Source organism: Rattus rattus, chromosome 1 (assembly GCF_011064425.1).
Source record: "Rattus rattus isolate New Zealand chromosome 1, Rrattus_CSIRO_v1, whole genome shotgun sequence".
Lineage (NCBI taxonomy): Eukaryota > Metazoa > Chordata > Mammalia > Rodentia > Muridae > Rattus > Rattus rattus.
Genome location: NC_046154.1, coordinates 219,226,842 through 219,251,418, shown reverse-complemented (window position 1 = coordinate 219,251,418; position 24,577 = coordinate 219,226,842). Strand labels below are relative to the sequence as shown.

Genomic DNA, 24,577 nt, shown 5'->3' with positions numbered 1-24,577 from the left:
TGTTTCCCGGGGGACATTTGGGGATTTGGAGGTTTGTTTAACTTGTCACTCTGAGTTATGGGAGGTGTGGGGGTTGCTAATGAGGGGAAGCTGGAAATTGTAAATATTCTCCAAAGGGGAGAACAGCCTCACAAACAGGTATTATTCAGCTCAGTGAGTTTATCGAGCTGAGATTCAGAACCCAGGAATGAAGCCATGGCGTATCAAAGAACACGTTGTGTTGCTGGATTTTCCACCCCTGATTCCACTTTGTCCCTGTTGCTGGCACAGCGCGCTCCACTCAGCACTACGGCGGGTGAATTGGTATCCATCTTTTATCTTAGAACAGTTGTTCACCGCTCCTATTTACAGCTATGGTTACTCGATTTCTAGTGGGTATTTAATGTGCTTTGGAAACGGAGCAAGGAACACGCAAGCTCTCAGTAAAGAGAATTTGTGGAGAAGAAAAGTTAGACAGCAGGCATCTCATTTCTCCCCCTACTCCCAAATGCCTTTAGTGGATCCAAAATTAGAAGTGTGAATAAAACTAGCTTGTCTTTTAAATAGACGGATTTGGGGAGAATTGCTACAGAGCCCTCACTGCCTCATGGTCGCTTATTCGAAAGTGCGATGAAGTGCGAAGAGACGGCACCAGCCGGAGGAATCACTTACAAATTTTGAAACATGAAAAATAGTTTCACAGACATGTGCACGGTTACAACTCAGCTGACACAGGCTGAAGAGACTTGTACGAAGCCGCTGACTTTTCTTCCTGTCTGAGATATATCGACAGAGAATTTTCCATTAATTTCTCTGCATTAATTAGATTATTTGGAAGAAGAATGGAGCTTGTCACCTTTAAACTAATATGTCTCCTTTATATTCCATCAAAATAAGAAATACAAATTCCCCCAAACCCGCAAAATAGATTCCCACCCATTGAAAACCTTTGGTCATGGTAAAACCTACCAGGAAACTCTACAAATCGACCCTCCTTCATTCGACTAATTACTGCTAGTGCTTGGTGTGTGCTCTCCAGTGTAGCACCATATGCCATGTGCTCGCTGAGAACTTTGACATGTGGCTAGGCTCAACAGGACCCTGTTTTAAGTACTGGCTCCCCTAAGACCCTCATTGATTTGTAGATTCATTGCATGATGAAATGAAGTTTTAAGTTAAATTAAAATACATACTACAATTATCATTTTGTAATAGAATATATATCTCTTTCTGTCTAGGAATGATACAAGTCTGAGTGCCAAGTAGTACAGTTTGGGAAGCCGTGTGAGGTGTCATTAATCAGCAAACATCTCTTTTCTTATATTTAGAGCCATTATACAAACACTTCATTGACTTAAAATTTCAAATTTTCCATTATTGTTAAGTACATGGTGTACAGAGGCAAGAAAACATCATTATTCACCCTGTGCAAAATGATTAATTGCCCAGCTAAATTAGCTCGTGTTCACACTACACTTTTTATTAGTCTTATTAATAATATCTTATTGGTGATAATAGTGATACTTATTTAGATATATGCCACATGTGAATCATTTGGTTTTTGCTATTATCTGATACTTTTTATATTATGTATGTGTACATGTGCCTGCACTTGTATGTTCATGTGTGTGGAGTTTGGAGGAAAACCTCAGGTCATGCTCACCATACCTAAAACACCATCTCTCACGGGCCCAATGCTCAGCAATTATCCTAGCTTAACTGCCTAGGGGGGCCCAGGAAAATATATTCTCATTTGAGATATAAAATAAACATTGATAGACATTGAAAATAGGTAGTGTGAATATTAAGATAATATACAGCTATGGATCTCAACTAGATTACTTGAGATAAGGTATACTAACACATTTAACTACACAGTTCAGAAACTTTGCTACATTCTTATTCTTCTGGTATAGATAATCAAGGAAACATATGCTACCCTGACTTTCCACCTCTCAGCCTATCACTGATAGAAACCATTTATTAAAGGTGAAAACACCTTCTCCAAAATGTCTATAAAGAAGGTCTATTGTAAACCATTTGGGTTTGCTTGCCTGGCATGCACTAAACTGTGCTGCATGAACCAGGTCTGAATGTGCGTACCTGTGACCCTACCAGTCAGTAGGAGGAGGAAACTCAGAAGTTCAAGGTCATTCTCAACTACTTACCAAGTTCCCAGCCAACCTGGACCATTGCAGACACTCTCTGAAAATGTATATCTAACACAATTGTCTTCCAAACCTAACCAAAATGCCTTCTGATTTTCTAATGTACAAATAAAAAATGTTAGTTCTGGTTTATTTTAAACTTAGGAGTCAATGTAGGAAAATAACTATAGATTTTTTAATTAAAATAAGCCAATTCAAGTGGGTAATGTCCAAATGTGTCTCGGAATTGCAGTCATTCCTCAGTGCTATCTGGGTAACTGGCTGTTTGGTTTAAAAACATTAAGAGGTCTAAAATGAGGCCTTCTTCAGGCAACATTTATATTTCCACACAGTGAATGTAGTTGGAATTTTTATCACTAGCCATTTTTAAAAACAAATTTGAGAAATCATTTTAAAGAACTATGCATTTTAAATCAAATTAATAATTGTAAAGATGTATTTGGGCCTCTCTCATGCTCACAATCTAACAGATTGCTCCTGATTAACAATACAAAAGAGTGATAACATTTGGACAGAAAAAAAAACTTAAGTGAAAAACAGAAATAGAAGGGCCAAACAGCTTCTAGAATGTAGAGTTAAAGCAGCAAGCAGGACTAAAGAGCTCCTGCGGATCTGATGGTGAGCTTGTGATGGGCAAATTTATTTTTATTCTCTATGTGCAGAAGAAAAAAATGCAAATAAGTCCAGTGTGATATAGAGCTTCTTTTGCAAAGCACCCTGGACTCCTTGCTGGAAAAGAACGATATATGTGTATATATCCAGGCAGTGAGGTGCAACAAAAGCTATATGCTTTGAAAATCCCTTGCTCACATGGAGAGCTTGAACTGCCTAATGTCAAAAAGAAGTCTCACAGATGCTGATGCAAACAAGAGGCAGCAGGTTGTCATGGTGTTTGCAATTGCCTACATGGCTAACAGGAAATATAGCTGACTTTTTTCTTCCCTATTGTCAAACTAGAAGCTCTTGGGCAGACTTAAGGCATACTACACTTCAGAAAGCAAATATAAATTCATTGGCACCGTTGAGAAAGTCAGACCTAATAGTCACTATTGAGTGAGCACATTTCTTTTTTCACTTACTGGAAACCTAAGGCTATAAACAAGTGCTTTTGGTTTGACTTTAAGGTCACCAAAATGCTCTGTGTGAGTGAGGTTGCTTTACCAAATGCTAAACTATTAAGTTGAAAAGAGACCAAGCGGATGAGTGCAAAAGATTATGCTGGGAGTTCAACCTAAAGCTTTGAGCCTTACAAATGCAAGGTAAGTGTTTTTACCACTGCGCTGCAACTCCAGCATTGTGAGTCTTAGGAAGGTTTTCTATATATACAGTTACATAAGCCTGCAATCCCAGCCTCCTACAAGGTGCGACAGGAAGACCAGCACTTCAAACCCAGGCAACATAATGAGATTTCCCTCTCAAAAAGCATAAAATACAGCCTCAGAGTGGAGCGTATACAAGTAAATGCACTGTTTGAGTGTGTGATGATAGTGATTCTTTTGTCGTAATTTATTATCTATTTTCATTTTATGTTCATTCATGTTTTGTCTGTGTCAAGGTGTTGGATCTCATGGAACTGGAGTTACTGACACTTGTGAGGTGCCGTATGGGCTCTGGGAATTGAACCCAGGTGAAACAGCCTCATCTGATTCTAATCTGCAAATAAAGAGAAATTTTTGACACATTTGAGCAGAAAAAGTCTATCTCAATTTCACTTATTTGTTGTAGTTAAAGAGTTGCTACCTATGAATACACTGTTTGCTTGCTTGCTTTTCTGAAATGGGCCCTCAGCTCAGGCAGGCCTGGAAATGTAATCAGAGGATGATCCCTGGCCTTACTTTCTGCGTGCTAGTGTTACAGGAATGCGTCACTATCTCTGTGTGGGCCTTTGATTTTTCTTCTTCCTCTTCTTTCTTTTATTTTTTTTTCATGTTTGGTGTAGCCAAGAATCATGGGGAGAGCCTTGCACACAATGTGCTCAGCTACACCTTCAACATTCTGATAAATTTAAAACACTGGTTCAGCTGAACTGTGCCCCAGTACCTTAAAGAGGGACAATGAGTGAATGAAGAATGAACACTAAGGCAGCTTCTTCCAGTAGTATTAGACTAAATAGAGAAAATTTGTAATATATATATAAAAAAAGGGAAAGGGAAGACTTCTCATTTAAACTAATACTATTCAGAATCCTTTGCATCACATCTGAGATTCCATATAAAGAAGATACATTCTAGTGTTGAAAATTATTGAGGATAAAATTTTATCAGCAAATAAACAAGCCTTAGAAAGATGCAAAGAGCTGGAAATGTTTATTAATCTCTTTGAAGGGCTGCTGCAATTCAATCATGTGGATGCCTCCCAGCTGGCAAGAAAACAGGATTGCTCAAAGGTTTCAGATTGAAAAGGCTCACACAAGCTCTCTAGGCAAGAAGTTTGGCGGTGGTGCTGGAAAAACCACAAAGACAAATTCCCCAATATTTATCATACGATTTGTATTCTGCAGCCATTTGCAGTTCCAGCGATAACAGTGCAGGCTGAAGTCAGAGTGCAGGAAAAGAATGCTTTAGCAAGGAGTTACACACTGAGCGCACCACAAAAGATCTGCTGGCAGCCTTTCTTACTAACCATTGAAACAGACAATTTACTTCTGGGCAAAAACACAACCAGAAAACCTTGGTTTAAAAGGATAACGATAATCTTACTGATTTTCTGCTTGAAGTTCCTGTGTGGACGGTTTCCCTTGATATTTCTTTAATTATGGGGAGCTGAGTGGTCTGCACCAGAGCCACTGGCTGAGGAAATGAAGAAGCGTGTTTTCGAATGCTAGTTTTAATATTTATAGAAACAGCAATGCCCTGCAGAAAAGGGATTCAAAAGATTCAGCTAAGAACTTATTTTAAAGATGTGATTTTCATACGGTTTCAACTTTTAACTTAAAAAATTAAAACACATTTCAAGTTAATAAATTTTACCTTTGTCATATTGTTATGTGAATTCATTCTGGGTTTATCTTAAAATATAGTTTATAGCCAGAAATGGGTCCCTATACTAATATCAAATGATCATGTGCTCACCCTATGCTAAAATCATTATAATTTAATATTCAATTTAAATTATCATGAAAACAAAACAGAAAATGAGCTACCCACCCCACAGCCTGGCCTAGAGTTTGAGTGACAGTCACTGTTGCCTCTATTCTCCAAGGCCTCATAGCAATTCGAACATTGCTTGGGTCCCATGGAAGAAAGTCATATAAAATTAAGAAATTATACTTATTTCTATTATCATAGTAAATTGATTACACTTCTCACCATATTTACTGGAGTTCTTGGTGAATAACAAAGGCTCAACTCGTATTTGTGGGATAAGTAACAGTCATGTTAACAAAAAGACTTGGATTCAAGATAGAAGACTTGTATTATGTAGCAGCATCACTGCTGGCCAATTCCTAGACAAGGGTCAGACATTAGTGATCATCGTTGGCTTCATCTTTATTGTATTTAGAGATGAAGAGCCTTCTTGTTTTAGGACAATAATTTTCAAATATCCAATTCTGAATAACAAAAGGGCAACAAGCAAGCAAACAAACAAACAAAAAAACCTGGAAGATCTTTAATTCTATTTATTTCCTCTTTCTTTCACTTCACAATCTGTTTCTATAAAGGAATTTCTGAACGTAGAGGTTTGTGGACCTCTGGCAGGAGAGTAGGCAGAAATAAAAATAGTAATTTAGATGCAAAATTTCCAGGTGTTGACGAAGGGAACCACAAGAAGCACCCTGGCTTTAGAAAATCCACACATCTATATTTAGTGTCCTAAGCGTTGAAAAACTCACTGCTCTCAAAGAAACTACAGTAGACTCATAGTATGAAATTTTCTAATAGTCCCTACCTTAGTAACTACTTCTTATTTTTCCAAGTTTCAAAATAGGTCTACAGAAATCATACATATATGCATATATATGAAAATACTGCATTTGGCTGAGTTTATTATAACAAAAATGTAGCAATGAGAATATGTGAATATTTAAAAATTTAAATGCTGGAGTTTAAAAAAATAAACCCTTGTCTAGAACTATTTTCTATTTTAATACTACAATTCTAAGAAGAGATAGAAGAAAAGAGGAGGGAATCATAACAAGGAATCAGGGGAATAGTTTTTCAAAGCGTATTCTTTGAATTCTCACCCAAGAGAATTGAAGCCATTAAAAATGAAGCTAAGATTAATATTTTATAATCCATAAGATAAAATATATGTATTTTCTGAGGCAGAAGCTTTTCAAGTTTGCCAATTTGGAAATCATTATTTTCGCTTGCTTACTTAAAAATTCTTTTGAATTGCTATTCAACTCATGTGAGAAGCCCCGAAGCAAACCCAGCTTCTGATTACCATATCATGCTTGTGCCTTTCTTTTTCCGTTGGAGTATACAACCATGCAAAAATATGGACGATATTTTTAAACCAAGACATCATTCTCTCCTATCTTACTCTGAGCACAAGGATTGAGCAAGTGTGACTGTCTAATGAATGTATGTGAAGAGCGAGAGGGTCTGGATAAGCACTACAGGTGGAGATGGGGTTGTAAAGCAAGCTCTGGGGAAACGGGGCTTTGTGAAAGCACAAAGGTATGTGCCAGGGCTAGATCAAGAGGGCATATGCATACACCTTTGTCTCCAAGTCCCTGGAAAGCACGGAAAGGATTCCTTTGGTCCTAATGGAGTCACAGGAGATTGGAGACTGGGATTGAATAGATGTACACCTTAAAGACACTTTCTGAGTCACTATTTAAGAATCTACTCTGGTGGACAAGTCTAGCCAGGTGTAGATTAGGGGAAGAAAGAGATGCAGAGAAATGTAGAATTCAGAGATAATTAGGAGGTAGGAAAAATAGGACACTTCTTTGTAGAAGTGTAGGGAACAAAAGAGTCATCAAGGTCCCTGGATTTGCCTGGTGAAACCGTTGATTACATTAGAGAATGCAGAAGTATGAGCTACCTACAGAGGAAATGTTAAATTATAAATTTGATTAGAAATAGAGTGCATGTGTGGGCATTTGGGGACATATAAGTTGAGATATCCAGGTGGACTGTAGGAAATATAGTAGATATATGTATTTATACAATATATAGATGATCTATCTACAAATAGTCATTGAAGCAATTGAAAAGAAAAGCATTGCCCAAGACGGAAAGATGAAGATGACAAAATAAAATGTCCATGCCAATGTTTGAAAGATGGGCTAAATAAGCATGTGCTGAAACGTAGGAGAGAATCAGAGGGGAAAGATAGATTTGAAAGAAGAGTAGTGCTTACGCCAAAGGCTGCTCAGAAGCCAAGAATCTGGTCACAAGTAGCCATCAGAGGAACTGTACAGAGGCCATCTGGGACTTAGGACAAGAGCTGGCAGCTAAAAATGTTAGTACTTGTGGAGTGATACAGGGCAGGGACAGTTGAAGATAAGATACCCAGCTAACCGTTCATCCAAAGCGTGCTGATAAGGGAGAAAGACAGGAAAAAAATCAGGGAAACAGAGGCACATGTTGATGTAATTTTTAAAGACAATGATAGCTAATAACAGCCCATACCAAACTGCATGATTATGATATACTGGGGACTCTCTTCAGCTCCTTATCATGTTGGTGCCAATGATGTTCATGGAAGCCTGGTATAATTATTCTACTTTAAAGACAACAAAATACAATTCTAGAGAGTTAGAGGAGCTGATTAGATAATTTCCTTTACAAGACATGAAAGGATGGAATTCAATTTTCAGGTTTAGGAATTTCCCTTGTAAAGGGGTAACAAAACTAACAGGATGGGAAAACAGTGGGATAGGGTAGAGACTGGCAAACTTATAGGATTGAAAGTGAGAGATGTAAAGTTCTTGTGTACCTTCTATTGTCTGTCCGTCAAGGACTCAGAGCATCTGCTGGGCATGAGGCAGCAATAGTAGGGTGGTAGGTTTGAAGTAAGGGGAAGGTTTTGATAGAGACTGAGGTGAGCAGGAAATAACACTCTAACACTGACTACAGATCACAGAATTACTGCCACATATCCCTCCAGCAGCTAGAAATGGAGAACAAACAGTACTATTCTTCAGTGGGACTGTGGGGTCCTTCAGAGCAGAGTCAGGTCAGGGCAGAGGTGGGCACGTTAAGTCTATCTGAGATAGCTCTGGAAACTCGGGTGCTGACTACATATTAGAGACACAGAAGACCTTGGATATCATCCAAATGGATGATGGCATGGGAACCAGGGAAGATCTATTGAGTCCACACCTATTTTCACCTTCTTCAACAATAGACTCTGATTCTATCTAATCAATCAAGCAAGTAGGAAAGGAATTGCATTCAAACTATTAAAAGAATAAGATGGAGCTTATAGTGGGTGTTGATGGCTAGTTTGTACTAGTCTGTACTCTCTACTTAACCTTTCTATGAGACCAAAACAGCTTTAAAACACATCTGCTTAAAAACATCAAGCTTATTAATTTTTATAAAAATAGTAGACACATGAAAATCGGTGAAATAGGCGCTATCTGAAGATGGTTTGCCATTATTGTCTTACAAGGAATTAGCCCACTGATTAGCTAAGGCTGAATCACATAGCTTATCTTCCCCAGGGTTAATATTAATTGGAAAAGCAGAAAAGGCAGGAAAACAAAAGGTCCTTAATTGAATTCCCAACCTGTATACATTTCTGTGTGTGATAGAGAATTAAATCTTTGAAAAAACTTATGAACTAGACCTCATATGCGTTTTGCAAACAAAACTACAGACTTAGGGATGCTAGCTCGTCTGATAGAGCTCAGCAGAGAGCAGAAGACAGCAACTCCTAATGGGAAAGAACACTTCTTCATTCTCCTTCAGGGTATCTCATTCACTGACACACAGTTATGTAGCCTGACATTTTGAAAGTTGTCTAAAATGATGCTGAGGAGGTCGGAATATGCTATAAAGATTTCTTCACAAACCTAGATGTCAAAGGAAAAATTCAATAATGGGCCAATAGGTGGAAGTAGACCATGATCCTCTTAAAATTTTTAAATGATATTAGTTAGTAAAATCTGACTGAGATGCTACATATTGTAGTTGGTGCCGATTGTATCCAATCAAGACTGAAACAAATCCCTTTTTCCCAAAAGGTTACAGGCAGTGAGTAGTGAGTGCTTCAAGGGGAACCCAAAGCTTTGGTCTGCTTCAAACATTTGAGTAGCAGATGTTTTACAAAGGCAGTAGAAACGAGAAGAAGAAAAAGTCAAAATAGAAGGAATGGAAAGAAGGATAGAGGGATGTAAGGGGAAATGAAAGAGAGGAAGAAAAGATGGGGAAGGGAAGTGGGAGAGAAAGGAGGAGGACGGCAGTGCGAGGAGGACGGATAGGAGGAAGAGGGAACTAAGGAAGTAAAGAGAACTCTCAAGAAGCCAGAATCATTAATCGAACCTGTTTGTTCTTCAAAACTCATTTCAAAACTTATCCCTAGTTGCCTCAGATCCCAGTCGAACTTAAAATTCTGACAAGCCCCTTTGGCATCTCTGTAACACAATGCAAATTCCCAGAATGCTATGTCCTAGCTATGCCCATGCTTCTGTTAGACCCTAAAGAACAGGAGACAGTAACTCTGAATAGGAACATCAATGCCACAGAGAGATGAGAGAATGGACGATGACAGGTGCCTGGCCTTTCCTCATCCCTTCTGTTTAACCAGTTTTAATCTGTCTTTGGTAGGAATGGCTTATCAACCACTTTTCCAATGTGAAATTCAGTTCTCTCCTTTTTGTGTAATAATTCACATAGGCAAATACTTTCCCCTTTGATAAAAACGAGGATCTTGAAGATGAGGGGAATGTGAAAGAAGCAGACCGGAGGCAGCAATGGTGGTTAGAACAGTTTGATCTGAGCAAGAAAAGATATCTAGGAAACGCTAACCATATGCCAGGCATAAATACTATGCTTGTCTAATCCTTCTAACAGTATTACGAGCTAATTACTGTTATTAAGTCTACTTTATAGATGTGAAAATGAGAACTTAATTTCCTCAAAAAAACATAAACTGATGCAACTGGGTCTTCCTTTTCAACCAACCTGCACTTACAGCTGAGTCCAAGGGGGTCCTTAAACAACTCCAGTGAGGTGGCACCCTCAGAGTAAGGCAAACAACTGACTTCAGGTCAGGGCTGTGAGACTCAGGCCCTTGAATCTTTCATTTTCTGTTCACCACACACCTCTGTGTAGACTAGGAAACTCATTTCCCTCTCCTGCTGTCTCTTGAAGGATCATCACCAGGAGGTCAGCCAGTAGGGTTCTTAATATAACAGCAGACACAGCTGTTTTTCTCCCAGTCCCTAATTCAAGGTCATTTCCCCAATCCTAGTTTTACTAACTCTCCACCAGGCAGCTCATCATAAACTTTTATCTACTACATCTGTCACCAGCTGTAGGCAGGAGTCTGGGTAGGGGATATTCGAAGCCATGATTGAGCTTCCTAGCAAAAGCATCATTTGTTTGTCTGCAGTGGTAAGGAGGCTTGGGGGCCCTATCTCAGATCACTGCCCAATCAGAGGACAAGAGGAGGTGGGTAATCTCCTGGGAAAACAAAGGGCACTCCAGTCCTTGGTAGTTATCAAAACAGCTAGGTATAATGGCATCCAAATGCCACAGGTTACTTAGAATTTTATTATCATTTTTATGCTGTTCTAATATACAATAAATAAGCATGAAATTCAAAAGAAAAACAGTGCTAACAGAAAGACCATGGGGATCATAGATATTAGGTCAATGAATTAATGAACAATTTTAGTCTTTCATTTGCCAAATTTGTTGATGATGTAATCTCAATATCTATAAAACTAATATTAAAGTTATCTCTTTCAAAGGCAATTTTTCTTTGATTAAACGGCTTTCTAGAAGTGACTAATGAAGACACATGGAGAGATGAGACAACATAGTCCAGACTCCCAAATTCTAGGTTTATTTTCTTACTGATTTTTCTGCAGTAGCCTGAGGGGGGAGATAGGTCGCAGCAAAGCTGTGGGTTTACTCACTAGGTCACAAGATGACAGCAGTGAAGGAAACTGGTTGATAACAATGGCACAGCAGGTTTCAAGAATAAAAGCAGCAATCAGGATTGCCCTCAGTCCTACCTCTGTAGAGGTGTACTTGTACTGTTCTCTCCGGAAAGCACCTCCATGCTCCCACCTCCTTCCTTATTCCCCCAAGGCCTGCAAACAGCTCCCTAACTCCCCCCTGGCTCCCCCCCCGGCTCCTGCAACAGCTGTCATAGCAGTTCGCCACCAGGGGCGCTCGGTTCTGTTTTGCAAGAACCCTCTTGTCTTTTGAGTAGAAATTTCAAAATCAGCCCCTCCCCCCATCTTCTGGCAGGGGAAAAAAGGCAGAATTATTTTTAAAAGGGTGTTTACTAGAAAGTGAATGGTGGGAAAAGTACAAAGTCAAATACATAAATTATATCATGGAAATCAAATCCTTAATGTAAATCAGATCTAGTTATACACCTGCTTCCCGAGAAGATATTATAATGCCTTTTCTAAACCTGGACTAAAGTGGGTGCCAAACCAATCCTCAGAGCTCCTAGACGAAGTACCTGAGAGATGTGAGAAGTATCTGGGCCTTCTTCCCTCATTTCCTTTCTAGGAAGTTTTGCTGCTGGGTCAGAGGGCTCTCCACTGCCCTTCTTATACCTTCACTCAGGTTCTTCCCCCTTGGGCCCAGAATTCAACATCTGGATTAAGGCCTTCCGGTGCCTACCTCACAGACGACTTCCTGTGCCCTTTCAGTGCATCTTTGAGGCCCATGGATTGTCTAGTCATCGGAGGCAGTTCATTAGGGAAATGGCCAGACTCGGCCTTCTCCCACCTGGATGCTCGTTTTCAGTCATCCGTCCCAGGCATCTAATTTTCAGTCATTTTAATCCATTTTCCCAATCCCTGTACAGCTGTTTGCCCCACTCTGTGTTGCCACTTTGTTTAATACAGTCACCATTTCTATGTTTTGGCTAGTTTCTTACAAATGGACAAAAGGCTACAGATATCCGATATCATGATATGAGAAACTACCTCACATCTGATTCCCCATTAGATAAACAGAAAAATACAACCTTCATGCCTCAAAGTCCCCAGGCCCAAACCTCTGCCCCTTCACCTGGACTTCATTTAATTTCTCTCCCTCACTCAGAAGCATCTCTAACTGAAAACTCATTTGCAGAACCCAGATAATTGGCACATTCCAAATCCAATGAACGTTCATGCCACACTGCCTCAGGTTACCCACTCCCCTCTGCCCCAAGTACTCTCTGGGCCCCCTCCTCAGGAAGTGATCTTGCATAATCCTAGCCATCCCAGTTTACAGCATCTAAATACCTTAACCATAGCTTAACAATAACACACATACAATAAGAGGAGGGTGGATCACTCACACAAGCTCTTACAGGAAAACAGGCAGCTCTCTCCCTGGTAAGAAAAATATGGGTCTCCACCCCACCACAAAAAAAAAATCCCAGGATGCCCCAGAATGCAGTTTCTTTTCTTCATGACGTGTTGTAAAGCACGTCAGCTGCTCCTTGTTGCTGTGCAGATCACCCAACATCGGGTCACCGAGAGACGGCAGCGCTTGCTCGCACAGCTGATAGGATTAGGAGCCCGTGCTTTGTCGGCCCTGATTGAGTCCAAGACAGCCCCGGCATACGGCATACTCAGGTGAGACACCAGGGAAAGGGCATGTGTAGGACTATGATTGTATGCTGCAAATGCTTCTCTTTGGCAGTGAATCTGTATTGTCTTTTCTATGAAGTTTTCAGTCTGGGGGAAGTAGGGTCTCCCTGTCAATAAAAACCTGTCCTTTATCATTCATCTGACTTCAGCAGTTGGCTACTTACAGTTTTTGTAGGACTTGTATCAGATTGTATTATATGAAAGGTCTCTGACAATGTACCGCTCTTTGCATATAAAAAGTATAGATCGTTTCATGACAAATTTCACAAAAAAAAAAAAAAAAAGAATTCCTAGATTTCGGAACTAAGTACACAGACTTTGCTTTTCTTCCAATCCATAACACTTTATCTTTTATATTTCTTGCCAGGGTTAGACATGTATATTATTTAAAATCTCTAAGGGTTCAAGATTTCCAAAGCAATCTATGTTTTCTAAAAATCCAGGAAACGCTTTTTTTTTTCAAGAAAATAATGCCACAAAATTACAAACCAAGACAATAAAGTACTTAATTATAAAATTGAAGTGCTGCGTAATAACAGACAGATAAAAGATGAATATCTTAAGCTACATTAGCTTATGTCTTTTTGATGCTATGATCCAAATGTTGCATTTCTCCTAATGACATGAGAAACACTTGAATGAATTAAAGGCAACATAGATAATGATTATTTGTAAAGCTCGACTTTTAGAAGAGCAGAAAAGCAGGCTTGGGTTCCGAAAGTACAGAGCTAAGAGGCATCTGAACAGTAAACCATCAGCCTTTCCCTCGGTAAGGTTGCTATGGTGACAGCAAGGCTACTGCACAGCCTCTCCGTGTCTGCCCTTCTGCAGTAAAAAGCTTTCACTAAACACATGTTGGATTTCTTGGGCACACATCCCATCGTTAAATACAAGGACAGCTTTATCTGAGTCATTTTGCTAAACACGAGTTGTACATATGTTTTTCATCTTGTACCAGTGGGCCCTATATGGGTTTGTGGAATTCATTAATTTGGCGATTATGCATTGATGCTACTGTGTGGAAGGAATTGTGCCAGGCAGAACCTACAATCCACGATGAAGACAAGTGAGAGGGATGTTCTGAAGTAGGATCATAAAAGCTCTCCCAGGACAACCACAGGTGTCCTGCAGGCATCTGGGAGGTTTCCTGAAAGAAGCTGTCTAAAATTAAACTTGCTCTCTTTCAGAAAGGAGGATGGGTGGGTAGAGTGTGAGAAATGTAAACAGGGTATCAGCATTGTGCAGAAGTCTAGAGGGAAAAAAACATGAAGTCTCCAGAGAACTAAAGAGTACAGTTTGCACAACAGCCATGTGTGTATGGAGAGAGAGCAGCAGCCTGAGGGATGTGGGGTGGGCAGGGAACACCTGTAGAGAAGCAGGAGCAAATGCAGCAGTCAGATCTTGAAAAGGCTAGGTGCCATTTTGGGAGGTTTCAATACTACCTGCGGGGAAGCAGGGAGGTATTAAGGAGTTTAGTGGAGAAGCCTGGTTTGACTTAGCTTTGCTTAACAGAGGGCTGAGGATCAGCTCAGTGGTCACTTTCTTGGCAGAGTACTTCCTTAACGAGCACAAGACCCTCCCTCTCCATCTCTTGCACTATCACAAACAAAATGACATCAAAACAATCAGAAAAAACAAACAAACAAAAAGATCAAACCAAGCAAAATCAAGTAAGGCTGTGAGCAATTTGTTTTCTATAAAGGTTTTTTTTTTTTTTTTTTGAAAACAAAGCAAACCTTGTCATACTGGCAAAAGAAAGGAAGAAAGAAAAAGAAAGAGAGAGAGAGAGAGAGAGAGAGAGAGAAAGAAAGAAAAGAAAAAAGAAAACAAAACAAAACCAAAAATCCTTAATTGGTTAGAAAAGATGGTAAGTCTGGAAACAGAACAACTTCATTGGCCTGCTTTGGAAATAACTCAGAGCAATCAGACTCCAAGTGAAGATCCAGTGATAGGGAGAATGGGTGCTGGACAAGAGGGGTCATACTCAAGACCTGTTACTAGGGAAGAATGGACTAAGGCTTGAGTCACTGTGAATGGTGCTGTTGGAAAGCAAACTGGTCTGGAGGACAAGACAGGAACAGCCTCTAATCTCAGCAACTCTGTGGACAGTTTCTGCCATTAAGGTCCCTAACAACCAGTTTTCAGTTCTCAGGGAATGCAGAAGCCCATAGTTCATTCCTATCTTGTATTTTACAAACCTAGGCACATAGTTTTATAAATAATAAATTGTATCAATCTTCTTAGGCCGTGTCTTGCTGAAGTCCATGGTCAAAAGAGTTACAGGTTTAGAAAGGATGAAAGAACTAGTCGCCCTTTGTGCTCCAGAGAATCCCAAGATTATGTCTGTGTTAAGTAGATCCAAGGGGGATAAGGATTTGTAGAATATAATCTCTTGGGGTTTTAGGAAGCCATCAAATGGATCCCACTAATCTTTCAACTTTAGGATCTCTGTGAACTCAGTGCATTCCTGGTTTTTGGAGTTGGTATTCAAAGGAATGCAAGCAGGACAGTGGAAATTGAGCTACAGTACCTATAATCACAGTCCTTGCACATAAGACCCTGGGTGTCAGCATGAGACAGATGACTGCTCACACTGCTACCTAGAATATTCTCCACCCGCGTAAAGGCTGTGTAAGTTATAAATGTTGAAAGCCTATCACTAAATAGAATTGAGCAGAGAACAGTAGGACTGTCAACCATTCTGTTCTCAGAGACATTTTGAGCTTTTTAAACATGAGCTTTTTAAAGCACCACAAACACTTTTTTTCTTCTGCCTGTCCCGTAAAAACCACCTGCAGACATTGGACCAGCTGGACCTGACCTAGCCGCCCATGGAAGGTTCTGCTTTGTCAATAGAATACAGCTGTTTTGTCTTCATTTATCCCTCCCAGCTGCCTTTCCGGTGGCTATTATTATCCCTGGTGTTAACAAGGGCCAACTTGAAGAAGAGTCTCGGCTTGAAGGAACCGCTGTGCTGTTTCCTCTACGATATATTCCAGGGCCTTCTTCACTTTGTAGTCAGGCAGCAGTTAGAGAGCTGGGAATGAGTCTGTGTGCTGTGTCTCCTTGTGTCATCTCTGATTCCCTGCCACCTTAGGCCCTTCTGACACAAACCCCTCCAAGGAGAACCGCAGTCATGAAGTCCTGCAATCCAGAATGCTGTATTAGTACGGTAGCATAGAGGCTTGGCTTGGTTTCCAAAGGACCAGGAGACCCCACCACCACCACCCTAGGTGGAGGTCATCAGAGAGAATCATATGTTTACTTAAAACCTAGAGGTCACAGGGGGACAGCGAGTGGGAAGGGTTACTTTCCCTCTTTCTCCATCTTGGCTGTCTGATGTCGCAGCTTTTCTCAGCCTCTCCATTCGATTTTCACCCCCTGCCAATCCTAAACCAGGGGACACCTCTAGGCTGGCATTACTGCGTATAAGCCTCCGCCTGCCCGCAGTGGGTCGGGCTAGGCTAGGAAGGGAGGGGCGCTGAGAGCGAGACGTGGCGGGTGACCTGGTGGGTGCTGCACTCAGAGGTGCCAGGCAGCTGTTCCCGGCCTCAGGTAAAGGCGGCGACCAAGCGGCGCCTCCGGAGCGGCCACAGGCGGTGGCACCACGTGCCCATCCGGGCGGGGCGGGGTGGCGAGCGCGCCCTCGGAGCCGAGCGCGACCGCGGGCGGGGACGCGGCGAACCCGCTGCTGCCGCTGCACGCAGCCTCGGACTCAGTGCTGTCTCCTCCCTCGCTCAGTGCTCACAGGTGCCTCCTCCTGGACGCCGGCGGCGGCGGCGGCGGCGCGGGGAGCCTGCAGGCAACGACGAGATGGGACCCCTCCGAGAGAGCAAGGTAAGGGGATGCGGTGTGCGGACTCGGTGACAGGGTCCGAAGGTGCTTCAGTAAAAGACGAGGTGGGCACAGCTTGCCTACGAGAGGGCCGGGTGAGAGATGGACACTGGCGTTCAGAGTCCAAGCAGTAAGTGGTGCTGAGTAGAGCAGAGAAACAGAGGGTCGTCCTTAAATGATGGGGTGTAGCAGATGGGGAGGTGGCACTACAGGAAGAGATTTGGGGGATTAATATGAGGATTTAAAAGATTGACTTTAGAGGGTTAATCCTAGCTCCTGAAGCTTGAGGTGAAGCTTTTAGCTGCTGTCATGTGTTTGCCTGAGTGTGTAATATGCAAAAGGAATTTGGTGTATCTGTGACTGAGAAATAAAGACCGCAGCTTGACAGGGACCTAGCTCACGAGTCTGCAGTGTGCCAAGCAGAGTGACTGGTGTGGGATACCTGCTGGGTGACTGATGGGCTAGACAGATCCAGAGGCTGGGTGTGGCTTACAGCCCCAGGATGACACCAATGCCTGAGCCAAATTCCAGGCGGCAAAGGGTTTTCCCTGTGGAGGCCTCTCAGAGGTGTTCATTTGGCCTTGACCTCTCCTGGTAAGCTTCGGAAATAAGGAGGAGGTCATGTTGGGAAATGACATTCTGCTACTTCAGCCAAAGCCCTCTTTCAGTTACAGAGGTTGGAAGAAGCTGTGGAATTTTTGCAGGGGGAAACATGCCTCTTCCTGGGAATCCGGCTAACACTGCCAAGTAGCGGTGACCCCGAAAACGTTCTGTATGAAGTTCTCTCTAATAGATGATTTTTCAACCTTCACCTCTTTCAGTCTCAGTTTCTCCAGATACTTCAATAAGTATCTGTGTTGCAGGTTGGGGTTTAAAGATCCATTAAATGAGCTAACGGTAGAGACAAAACTTATTTTTATAACATCTGATTATTTATTTTGGGGGGTGGTAGTGTGGGTGCCATGGCATGTGTGGATGTCAGAGAAAAACTTGCAGGAGGCCTCTTCTTTCCTCTTTTACCATGTGAGTCCCAGGGATTGAACTCAGGTAGACTGGCTTGGATATAAGCATTTTTACCTACTAAGCCATCTTGGATGTCAAGACAAGGGACTTTTAAATTGAAAACATTGTCAAAATATAGTTTTTATGCATTTAAAAAAAGACAAAGTATGGCAAGGTCTTAAAGCGAATTTCTAAATGGAGAAAAATTTTCTTCTTGTGGTTGTCCTTTTGGAAAAACAAAAGCTAGATGTAATGTGAAAGGTGAAGCCATTTTCCTGGGTATTGGATGTGTTTGCTTTTCTGTTGGCAGCAAGCCTTGTGTACCAGGATATTAATGAATAATTAAGAGGCTGTCCGGAAGAGAAGGGGTTTTAAAGATAAGTGTGTGAGATCCATTAGAAAAGAATTGTTCTAGATATATAGATCTAGTGTGTGAGGAGACAGAAAAACCGAAGTGAAATTGTCAGCTAATTCGGGAATAACACAAGAGTCTAAAGGAAAGGAAAACCCAATAAGCTTAGGTGCAGTGTGAGAGCCTTTGAGAAGCTCAAGCGTGAATGTGATAGAAAGACAGAGTGAGGAGGTGAGGCAGGAATGGCTTAGAGGTGTGGGATGGCATTTATGCTGATGGGTGGCTTAGGGGTGTGTGTGTGTGTGTGTGTGTGTGTGTGTGTGTGTGTGTGTGTGTGTGTGTGTGTGTGTATCTGTATCCTGTACACTTGCATTGGTGATATTCATAGGCTCAAAAGGGAGCTCAGTTCAAACACTGAGATACAGATGGCTGGACTGTTCAGGGAGGGCTCAGTACTCAGAGAAATGACCTCTTAGGGACTGAGGCTTGCAAGGGCAGAGAGAAAATGATTCTTTTCTTTTGGCTTTTCAATTCGGAGAAGGAGCAGAGAGTCCAGCATCAGGAGAAGGAGTTCTCCAGGAGCCGGATTCCCAGGTTGATTCTGCGGCCCCATCTGCCTCAGCAGCAGCAGCAGCAGCAGCAGAACAAGGTTTCCCCAGCCTCCGAGTCTCCCTTTTCAGAGGAAGAAAGTCGAGAGTTCAACCCCAGCAGCTCTGGACGTTCAGCGAGGACAATTAGCAGCAACAGCTTCTGCTCAGGTACACTAATGCTGTGAGCCCCTATGGCAGGAAAGATGTGGCCTCTCAGATAAAATTAGGCTTCTCCTACCCGCAAGACACTTGCACTGACCCTGTCGGGCTGTCGTAAGCTACCAAGACAGCAGTTTTCTATGCTTCAGCCCAGCTAAATTTCTTACCATTTACAATGTAAAATTCAACTTCTTTCTATAATTTTAAAGTGTGTTCCTTTTTATTAAATCTAAAAATTATATTAGTTTTGGTTTTATACTAGTAATAGCTAAAATTCTATGCACTCTTGGTTATGAAATACCACAAATAAAGTAACTTCTATCAAATGAAATAAAGATCAAGAAGGACTGCAGGTCTGGCCCTATGGGGAAAAGCCGAGGCTTATTACCAGCCAGACCTGCTACCCAGGATGGGCCGGAATCCCAGACCTACACTTAGATGGTATGTGATCTTGATCAGGTTGCTTAAGGCTGGTGAACCTCAGTTGTTATAGCCATTAAATGGGACAATAAATACCGGTTGAGGATTCCTTATCTGAAATGCTTGGGAACCAAAATGTTTACAGTTTTAGAGTTTTTAAATTTTGGAGTAGTATTGTATGTGCGAGCGTGTGTGTGTGTGTGTATACATATATATTATATGTGTATATGTGTATGTATATGTATGTCTATATAAACATGAATATAGACATATATATATACATGTACACATATTCACACAAACACACATAATATACACAAATATATTGGGATAATAGCAAAATCTAAAGAAAGAATCATTAATGTTTCATATATACCTCATAACACATAGTCCAAGGTATTTTTTTTTTTTTTTTTTCTTTTCTTTTCCGGAGCTGGGGACTGAACCCAGGGCCTTGCGCTTCCTAGGCAAGCGCTCTACCACTGAGCTAAATCCCCAACCCCCCAAGGTATTTTTTTAATGTATGTAATTTTGTCTGTAATCTGTTACAGGACCTTTCACAATCATTTCTCTACTCATGCCCAATGGCTTTGTGTCATTTGGGATTTGGGTTATTTGGACTATGTATCTCTTAACTATATTAACTTATAACTGGATTAACTGTATCGTATCTCTTTTGTACAGTGGCTACATGATTCAGTGGGATCGTTTACCTAAGTTTTCCCCTAATGCAGAGGTGCAATTTTGAGGTCTTTAATATCTGATGGTTCTTAATTATCACAAACTATAGTTGTCTCTTCAGCATATAACTAAGAAATTTTTTTAAGGTCAGAAACCTCTTTTAAGGACACAGATCTCTTCATAGTTCCTCAAATGCCACTGGTACCAGGGGACAACCCCTGGGATACTGAAGCCTAAGTTAAAAAGACGTGGTTTTATTGTCTGTCTGTTTGTTTTAAGAAAAGTTAGGAATTTGGGTAAAATTTAAAGGACTGACTGTCTTATGGTTATAAAGGATGTTGTGGAATGCACGAAGTTTTCAAACTGACTAAAGAAACACATTGAGATAGGTGAGCAAATCTGTATGCTATGGCCATTGTTCTAACTTAGCACCTCATAGTCATTTCCACTCAGAGCAGAAACAAGTGTCTAAAGCAAGTGTCATGATAAACATCACTTCAGACATACAGCATGCAGTCACAAAAGTTCTATTTCAGATATGTAGCTGTCCACTGTTTAAATGCTTCTCTGTGAAGCCTCAAAACTGATTCATTCTAAAAATAGGTATCACAGTGTTATACTCTGAAATGAATTTTCTTCCATTAGAACTAACAAATCTAGTTAAATGCAAACTCATTCATAGCTACTTAATACTCTCCTGAGATGAAGAAGATGACTGGAATCTACTGGATGACTGGGTCCATGGTTGTTTACTTTAACACCATTATAGAATTTGGAATTCACTCTCAATGAGTGTGCATAGGGCATGATTTCCAGGTTTCTGTGTACAACTGTGCTGCACACTTATTCCTGATAGCCTTTTCACATACTACCATTCTCTGTGACTGACTTCAAAATGAGTATTTGTCAGAAGAGAAGTAGTTCCTTAACATAACTATCTCTCTCTATATAGGTTTATATATAGTCAAAACAAGTATATATAGTATATATACAATATAGCATATGTAAAGCAATATATAACTATATAATAAAAAAGTATGTATTTAACTATATAGAGATATAGTTATAAATAGTTATATATATAGTTATATACATTTATAACTATAGTTAATAGTTATATATAATTATATATAAATATATACAATAATTATATATATAGTTTTGTACTATATATTTGCTTTGACTATATACTGTTATATATAACTATATATAACAAATGTATATTATAAAATATAAAGGCAAACAAAGAAAACTGTTAATTTTGATTGAGTCAGTCTCTCCTAGACCCATGTCCCGAATCACGCCTTCTTCCCTGAAGACCTGTCTCTCATGAAGACCATAATGGCAGACATGAAAATCGAAAGGGAATATTGATTCTTCTGCCATTAACTAGCTGAGAATTGAGTGGTAGACACATATAATTATGGGTGTCTACAAACCAGCCTTTCAATCCTTGGCCTTCTGCCTCATCCCCAGATAGGGATTCCTCCCACTTCCCCTTCTCTCTCCAGCTTGCTGTGCTGTCAATTCCCCAAGGTTTGGGTCTGATGCCTTCCCCTGTCTTCCTTTCCCTTCCTGCAGAGCACTGATGAGCTCTACAAAGCTTCTGAGTGCTGCTCTGACTGAAATTGACAGCAGCAAGGCCTTTGGGTAATGTTAATGATGCTTTAGGAGGTCAGTCGGCTGGTGGAAAATAAATGGGTTTGGTTCTGTGGGGAGCAGTAATGCTTCAGGCAGTGAGGGAGAGAATGTAAAACATGTCCAGCCAGCAGGGGGACTAGCTGGTTTTCACCTAGACACTGAAATACTGAGGCCATATTCTGGCCTCCCTAGTCAGAGCTGTTAAACCAGACAACAAAAGACAAATGTTAACACGACTTTAAAACTGCCATTACCTGTCAAAATGAAACCACCCAAATACATAACAGTGGTCAGTCACCAAAGCTTCCGGCCTTTGAATGAACGTCTCAATGTTAGTATCTGTTTGTTCAGAGTTCTTACATTCAGTACTGCAAAGGGACCATGCGGAGTTAAAAGAAATTCTAATATTTGGAACTGAAAATTTAGAGGAAGGTATTATTTAAAACATCCTTTCTGAGGTTTAATTTGGAAATTCTATTTTTTCCCAAGTTTGGTATCAAAGTCATTCATTGCAAAGAACATTATCTGTTCTAAAATATTCAACTTTTGAAAGATAATAAATGTATATATTGCTAAAGTTATTTAATATAAAAATTACCCCTTATTTTGATAAACTGGCATTCCTATTGTTTGTATAAAAGCAAATATTTTCATAATAGATGGTTCTTATTCTTTGATAGAACTATGGGAACTCTCTTACTGTTTCCTGTACTCCTGCTACATGTTTCTCTGCTAATTTTGTTCATCAGTGAAATTAAGAGTCTGACACCATTTCCAAAGTAACCTGCTCACCTTTACTTAGGGTCTCTTTTCTTTTTTTTTTTAAATGATGTTTTATTATGAATGTGGTATTCTTTTTTCTCTCTTTTTAATTAGAATCATTTTCTAAGGCTTATTTGCCATCTGTGTATCTTTTGGGAGAGTGATTTTTTTTTTTTTTGGTTCTTTTTTTTTTTTTCGGAGCTGGGGACCGAACCCAGGGCCTTGCGCTTCCTAGGTAAGCGCTCTACCACTGAGCTAAATCCCCAGCCCCTTAGGGTCTCTTTTCTAGGGACTCCACCACCGTCCTTCTTTCCTCCCAGGGGAGCTTTGGCAAAGGAGCATTTAATGTCTGGATAAGAATATGCTAATCTGTATGTTGTGCACATCTCATTTTGGAGGGAAAGGGTTATGTATGACATTTCGCCAGTCCTTTGGGGCGTGTCTTTTCTCTGAGTGGCAGCTTGTGGGCGGAGTCTCTGAGGGTGAGCCCATGGTTTGCATTTCATCAGTATGTGAGTGTTTTCATACATGGGCATCATCTCTGGAGCTAATCTAGAGTAGACCCTTCAGAACAGTTCTTGGAGCCTTAGCCTTATGCAAATCATACACAGGAAGGATTTTTCCATTAATATTGTTAGTATAAATAAAATACCTGCTTTCGTGTGCCTCTATTCAAGCCAGTATTTGTTCCATTTAGAACATTGTTTTGACATAACAGCACCACTTCTCTGCCTAGGCCATCTTCCTGGTTTCTAGTGTGCCAATGAGGAGTGGTAAAGCCCACAATGGTGATTTGTGTTTTGGTATGCCATCTGCCTGTGGCATCTAGGTTTCTATTTGTTTGCCTCCTTTTGTGCATGGTGGTAGTAGGTGCTTTTATTTTTTGAAATTATAACATATGTCACCGTTTACCCTTTCCCTCCCCTTCTTACAATCCCTCCCATATACCCCTCCTTGCTCTTTTTCAAATTTGTGGCTTGTGTGTGTGTGTGGTGTGTGTATATATATGTGTGTGTGTATGGTGTGTGTGTATATATATATGTGTGTGTGTGGTGTGTGTGTGTGTGTGTGTGTGTGTGTGTGTGTATGTGTGTGTGTGTGTATGTATGTGTGTGAATGTGTGTGTGTGTGAATGTGTGTGTGTGTGTGTATGTGTGTGTGTATGTGTGTGTGTGTGTGTGTATGTGTGTGTGTATGTGTGGGTGTGTGTGTGTATGTGGTGTGTGTGTGGTGTGTGTGTGTATATATGTGTGTGTGTATGTGTGGTGTGTGTATGTGTGGTGTGTGTGTGTGTGTGTGTGTGTGTGTGGTGTGTGTGTGCGTGTAGATGAGAAGGTGTAGCTGTGGCTTTTTGTTTGATTGGGTGGTGTTGTTTTTGTTTTGGTTATTAATGCCTTATTTGTCATTTTGTTATCACCCTGGCCATCATTAGGAAAGCTGGTGACTTAGGTGAAAGTGAGGACCAGCCATCAGTCACCTGCCATAGTTAGCAGCCTGCTGTGCATTCCTCCTTGCTTAGTTGAGGCAATAATTACCCCTTAGAATTGGAGGCAGATGGGCTGTTGAGGTTTAAGCTAGTTCTCCATGGGGTGCCTTGTAGACATGACAGGTGGAACAGATTATGCATAGAGAACACTGGTTGTTTTATAAGCGACTACTAGTTTCTCAGAATTATCTCTGATGAGCACGTGGAGATGAGATCCGTGAGCGAGTTTATGAGTTCTGTTACAGAAAACATATACCAAAGAGTCAAAATCAGACAGGCTTTGCCATCTAACCTCAAGGGAGGCATCTGCAGAAAGTATTTGAGTTTTTACAGTGGCTTGCCTGAAATCTTTGCCTGGTGTTGACCTCGTGATCATTGTTGCTGTTTGTGGCAGAGCAATTAAGGCAAATCATAACCTGACTAACCCGGCTGAGGTATGACGAAGCCTTCAGAAATTTGCCAGGCCCTGCCAAGCAGAAATATTTCTGCTTTGCTTTCGTCTAGCTTGAGGAAACTTAGCATCTGGATAGGGTGAACGTTTGAACATGATGATTAGAATTGAAATGGACTGCTTCAAGTGGCATGAACCACAGTACCAAGTTATACTAGCAGTGAATGACTGCCAACCTGCTGTAAAACTGAAAAACACCCTAAGAACTGAAGATCACTGGAACAGGTCTGGGCCTAGACAATGGATAATATACTTTTCAAGGACATAATGTCTTCAGCCACATAGCTATATACCTAGCGGGATAGATTATGTGTTGGGTCTATAGGCAG

At 40.8% G+C, this 24,577-nt stretch overlaps 2 protein-coding genes across 7 annotated transcripts in view; one reads left to right on the top strand and one right to left on the bottom strand.

Annotated features, from left to right (window-relative positions):
- The window catches only part of LOC116911200 (protein SMG5-like), a 117,825-nt gene extending 105,136 nt beyond the window's left edge, over window positions 1-12,689 (bottom strand). For 2 of the 4 annotated variants that reach the window (XM_032915085.1, XM_032915092.1), the window contains exon 1: window positions 12,576-12,689. The gene's annotated coding sequence lies outside the window, so the exon portion shown is untranslated. Of the gene's footprint in view, window positions 1-11,286; window positions 11,368-12,575 lie in introns of those variants that run through there. The other 2 variants (XM_032915112.1, XM_032915103.1) reach the window with 2 other exon arrangements.
- Window positions 12,690-12,738: 49 nt separating this feature from the next.
- Sybu (syntabulin) overlaps window positions 12,739-24,577 on the top strand; it is a 70,896-nt gene continuing 59,057 nt past the window's right edge. For 2 of the 3 annotated variants that reach the window (XM_032915147.1, XM_032915132.1), the window contains exons 1-3: window positions 12,739-12,855; window positions 16,621-16,707; window positions 18,597-18,816. In XM_032915147.1, the coding sequence (XP_032771038.1) occupies window positions 16,684-16,707; window positions 18,597-18,816 (244 nt within the window). In that variant the 5' untranslated portion in view covers window positions 12,739-12,855; window positions 16,621-16,683. Of the gene's footprint in view, window positions 12,856-16,620; window positions 16,708-18,596; window positions 18,817-24,577 lie in introns of those variants that run through there. The other variant, XM_032915139.1, reaches the window with a different exon arrangement.